At 34.5% G+C, this 5,647-nt stretch overlaps 1 protein-coding gene across 1 annotated transcript; it reads left to right on the plus strand.

The window, feature by feature from the left end:
* Positions 1–315: 315 nt before the first annotated feature.
* LOC128559971 (uncharacterized) lies at positions 316–5,099 on the plus strand. Its single transcript, XM_053553282.1, has 2 exons — positions 316–499; positions 1,919–5,099. The coding sequence occupies exon 2, from the start codon at positions 1,962–1,964 to the stop codon at positions 3,684–3,686; it is 1,725 nt and encodes a 574-aa protein (XP_053409257.1). The 5' UTR covers positions 316–499; positions 1,919–1,961; the 3' UTR covers positions 3,687–5,099.
* The last annotated feature ends 548 nt before the right edge of the window (positions 5,100–5,647 follow it).

Here is a 5,647-nt window from a genome sequence, read left to right on the forward strand (position 1 = left end):
TAAATAAACACGATATTTTGAGATTCTTTTTAGAACAAGCTTGATGCCTTAATAAGAGAAGTGCACAACTTATATATCCGGTTTGCTACGTTATTAATTAAATATTCGAATCGGGTTACAAGTAATTTTATATCTTAATCAGTGATCTGAATACTTTTTTTGATCAAAGTTAAATGACGGTCTAGCTATTTTTCATTATTTTAGGTGCTTTGAAATACAATAGAAGCATTTGTAAAGACAAAGAAAGGCCCACATTTAAACTATTGTCTCAGTCAATAACTGCATTTCAAACCTACAAATACAACAATAGCATAATGTTTAAGTAGGTACAGTGTTAACAAAATTACTGACACTTAAGGCTTTTCTCTATTGTCAATGCATAGCAGTTATTTGGTATCTTATTGTTTAAACTACAAATTTATTTAGATCTATGAAATATGTTTGTGTGTTGGACATATAGAATATGAGCAGCTGAGCTGTATCAGTTAGTTACAAAAAGGTACTGTACTCGAGTGAGTGAATAAATTTGATCAATAAAAAAAAACTAATTTTGCCACTTTTCTGTTTTTCAGTTGCAAATTTATTTCAGAGGTGTTTTTATATGTCCGTTTTAGAAGAAGACGGGATATAATCTGTTGTGGCGATCAGTTTGGTTTCCATTTTCCGTTTCTAGACACAGTGACTATAACAGCTACAGCTTTCAACTTTACTTGTTGATTAAGCATTATTTGGGGAAGGTCCTTTATTTTCTTCTGGGTTAAATTTATCAAAGTTTTTCAAACCTTAAACAACGACTAAGTATTAGTACCACTTTAAACGACTCCTACTGCGCACGGGATCAATGGCTTAAAGGTCAACGTCACGGGGTTCAGACTTAATTTCTTGTAATTGTTCATTTTCAGACTGTTAGCCAGAAAGTAAAATAGCTATTGCTTGCTTACTTAAAACAATGATTTAGTCCATCTGGAAGGAGGCCCCTATTATAGGCCCAGTAGAAAATTCATTCATTTTTTTTTTTGCGTTTATCAATTGTTGTTTCAAGACGGGGCGATGTACAAGGCAGAATTTTCTCAGTTTAGTTACAAAATGATAGAGATTTCATTTTCAGTGATATGAAAAATGTGCAAGAATACCAGTTTCACTAGCTTTAAATTGTAGATTTATACATAATAGTGCTAGGTATACTTCGAAAACATTCTTTGTTATTACAAATTCTCTACAGAGCCCGCATACTTTTTACTACCATATTTCGTTACGGAATCTTAATCCGTTATAAAGAAATCTTTAAAACAAAATCTTATGAAATATTATTTCGTTTTAACGAAATCTAAACTCGCTTATTTCGTTGTATCGAATTTTCAATTCGTTGTAACGTAATCTTTATTCGTTATAACGAAATCCTGATTCTTATCAATACTGAATCAGTACAGGAGTCAATGTTTAATAATATGATTACAGGCTTAGACATAAGATACTTCAGCATTTGCTACTTGTATTCTACTGAGTATATTCAAGCTCGGGGCACTAGTTGAAGCATCTGATTTGTCGAGGGGACCTGGCTTCAGCAAACTAGTTAAGGAACCGTGATTAGAGAGAGCTTCAATAACTTCGTAGACTGGCGACAGAATGAAAAAATTCAAGAACACAGCTATGACTGATTTCGTTGTGATATATCGATGTAATATTTCGTTATAGCGAAATAAGATTTCTTTTAATTAAAATAAATTTTCGTTAAAACAAATTAAGATTTCGTGATAACGAAATAAGATTTTTTATAACAAATTAAGATTTCAATATGACGAAATTAGATTTCGCTATGGCGAAATAAAACATGTATTACGACACTCAGGAGGTTCCGTAGAAACCAACTTAAGATACAACTGAAGTGAATTTCATATTTTATTCATATTCTTTCCAGTGAATTAATACATCTCAAAAGTTGACATCAGGCAAAAAGACAAATGGCAGAAAAGGGAGATGATTCTCAAGATGACGAAGTGCCAGGTAAGGGTTTGAAAAAGTTCTGTCAGCCATGTTCAGCAAAAGATGAAGATGAAAATGAAGCCACCGTCTTTTGTACAACTTGTAATGAGTTTCAATGTGAAGAATGTTCAAAGGTGCACATGATTTTTTCTTTTATGAAAAATCATGATCTGCTTGATGCAAATGAGGCACACAAAGGTTTAGACGTTTATGATATGAATGGATTAGACCGGTGTAGCAAACACGAAAAACGTGTTAAATATTTCTGTAAGGATGACGAGAAATTGTGCTGTACCACGTGCGCTATAACAGAACACAGGAAATGTGACACTGTAGATGAAATAAAGGGCATTGAGGTTGAACCAGGTAGCATCAATACGCTGAAAGTAAATGTAAACATATTGAAAGAAAGGAATGAAGCTGCGGCTGAATATTGGATAAACAGTAATCAGCATATTGAAGAACAAACCAAGAACCTGCTAAATGATCTCCAGTCATTAAAGACTTCCATAAACATCAAATTTGATAATTTTGAAAAAGAAATTAAACAACAATCAGCATCCATATCGGAAGAGAAAGAGTTTGAAAATAGTGATAATAGCAAACAATGTGAAGATATAGTAGCAGTCCTGACGCAAGATCTAAAAAAACTGGACGCCGTGATTCGTGTAGGGACGCAGGAGCAACAGTTTATCGTACAACAAAGAGTACAAGAGTCGTTAGAAACAATGGAAGAAAGATCTACAATGGAGTTTTCGAAACTAGAAAGTATAGTTTTGTCGTTAGAATTCAATCAAATGTTTGAAAGTTTGACCGAATTATACGACAAACTTGGATCGTTGAAGGTCAACCCATCCGACAGAACGATTGATGAAATTGTTGATGGAAAGCCGTCCGAACTCAAAATGATTGCGTCGGTTGAAGTAAAGCAGCGTTCTGGCGATACCCAGAAGCCTCTCTACAGGGGAATGGACTTCTTACAGGACGACAGGCTAGTCGTTGCGGATTTCGAAAATCAGAAATGTTTGGTATTTAATGAAGGACTGGAGGAAGTAGGTTCATATAAATTATCCGACTATCCGCAGGGTCTCATTGCTGTGTCGGAAGACGAAGTAGCGATCACATTCGGTGATGTACGGAAAATAGACTTTCTACGAGTTTGTAACTCAAATACACTAACTCACATAAGAACTATTGAAACCACCACAAACTATGACTCAATCTGCATGCAGAATGATACTCAGTTTGTCGTTGGAACGTATAACGATACCAAACCAATGCGAATAGTGTTAACTAGCGGAGAAGAAAGTGACTTTAACATTGACTTCCAGTCTACAAAGTACGATTTGGGTGACAGTAAATGTACATATATAAGAAACAGTGATAAAGCAGTTCTCTCTGCTAAACTTGAGAATACCTTGTACATATATGACATGAAGACTAATACCAGTATCGTTGTCAAGGACAAAAAGATCAAGGAGCCGAGGGCTGTAACTATTGGACCGTTTGACACTATCTTTGTCTGCAGCAGTGCTACACATTCTATTGTACAGATTTCCAAGACAGGCCGGGTCATGTCATCACACGACTTAAATATGCGGCTTCCATACAAGGTCTGCATATCCAAGGACAAAAGAAGACTTGCTGTGACAAACAAGTTATATGGCGATAGAAGACTTCAGCTTTTCAGTATAAATGTTTAAAGGGAGAATACCTACCTATAAGTTTATTTTTATCTGAGACGCATCTTCAAGCCATTTATAACGTTATAAACAATGTTTAAACCTGACCGTAATCGAACAAGATATGGTAGTTTGTGTAAGAAAATTGCTTAAGATGAAGGCAATCATTTTAATGTAAATCATTCATTTAGCAAAAATGAATATAAATGCGCCACTTCGCTTTATGTTGTCATGGATACAAAGCTGCTGCCAGTTGAAGTCTACATTATAGTATGAGATGCACTGTTACATATAAGAAAAATAATCTGTTTTGAAAAGCAACGGCGTACTCCCTTGAAAACGCGTATGTAGACATTTACTCAATGAATAAAATTTATCCATGGAAATTCAAAATGACAGTGGTCTGGATATCAACAATAACATTAAGCTAAACATATAACTGTTACATTCTTATATGACACAATATAACATTGTCATTAACAACATGGAACTATATTTTCAATATCTTTAAATGCTACACAAAGTAGTTATTTCCAGTTTAGTGTAAGCAGTCCTGAACAAATAGTGAAATGTTCATTTCTGTTTTATTCTTAATTCTATCTTTAATAATTGTTATACTGCCGAGGAAACAAACCTGATATAATGAACATGAGAACAACGCTTTCTTTCCCTTTAAACTACGTTGCCTCCAAGTAGCTCAGTAGGTTCAGTTACGGACTAGTTGCACAAGCTTTTAGAACTGTGCGTGATTTTCTGTATAATATATATTGTCAGTCATATAAAAACTGAGAAATTAACTAATAATATTGCGGGACAAATGCTTTTCTTGGCGATTGTAAAAACAGAAAAGTCAAGTGAGAAGTTTATGTATACACCTCTACACATATTAAGGCTGTAAACATCACAGTAAGGTTCTGCTTTCATTTCGAACATTTCATCAATAGTTTCCAATAAAGCACATTATAGCAACAACAGAAGCAGCAACATTAGTAATACGAGGGGAATTCAGAAAATTTTGAGCTTGTCCATATAAAATATAGAAAATCCTATATTTAACATATTTCTTACATTTTGCTTACACCAGTTCCTCAAAATATTCTACATTAACAAAAACACTTTTCCATCTGGGCTATCCATGACCTAAAATGCGAAGACACCATACACTATGCCACCAAGGGCGCTTCTAGAATTGTAGCGACGCCCAGTCAGCATTTCATTAAAAACAATCACAGAGAGGTTACTTGTGCAAATATTTTGCAGGTATTTTTCTAGTGTTATGGTCTTAGATTGTGCACAACATCGGCGCACTATCTTGATATCACTGGCAGATTAATATGTATTTAGGCTCCCTCTCGAGTCAGTATGATTTTTATAACAATAATGCGATTATGTTTAGACCAATGGAAATTAGTGTAAATAAAGATTTAATACTAACTTGTATCTTGTTTTTCTTATCATACTTAACCGTTTCAGATTAATGCCATTAAAATCGTACTGACTTAGTTAAAGACCAGCACCACATCCCAGAGTTTATGCGGTTTCTAGTCAGCATTATGATGGAGGTACTTTTTGGAACGTTGAAAGCCTTACCAATCGGAGATGCCCGTGTTTAACAGTGCTTTGTTTTTAGATATTATGGTGCAAAGGTCACCAGTTCAGAACTTGTTTTGCAGCATTTTAAACTTTTGTAAGTCAGACTTATGGAAGAAAATTTGTCCCTTGTTTTTTCAATGTTAGTATAGATGTGGATTCGATTAAAATGTACGGTGTCATGTTTCGGACATGCGTAAATAAAATTATCTCGAACGCTCGAAGTAAGATGTCATGCGCACGATATAGAATGTTGTTCGAATGAGATAAAATGTTGTACGCTTGAGATAAGAAGTCGCGCTTCCAAGATACCAGTGTCGCGCAATCAAAATAAGAATTCTGCGATCAAAATAAGATATCGTATGTTTAAAATAGGGTGTGTAATTATTTTG

The sequence above is a fragment of the Mercenaria mercenaria genome, chromosome 10, assembly GCF_021730395.1.
Source record: "Mercenaria mercenaria strain notata chromosome 10, MADL_Memer_1, whole genome shotgun sequence".
In the NCBI taxonomy this organism is placed as follows: domain Eukaryota; kingdom Metazoa; phylum Mollusca; class Bivalvia; order Venerida; family Veneridae; genus Mercenaria; species Mercenaria mercenaria.

Excerpts from the sequence above, each read along its gene's own strand:
- LOC128559971 (XM_053553282.1), top strand. The coding sequence starts at position 1,962 with ATGGCAGAAAAGGGAGATGATTCTCAAGATGACGAAGTGCCAGGTAAG.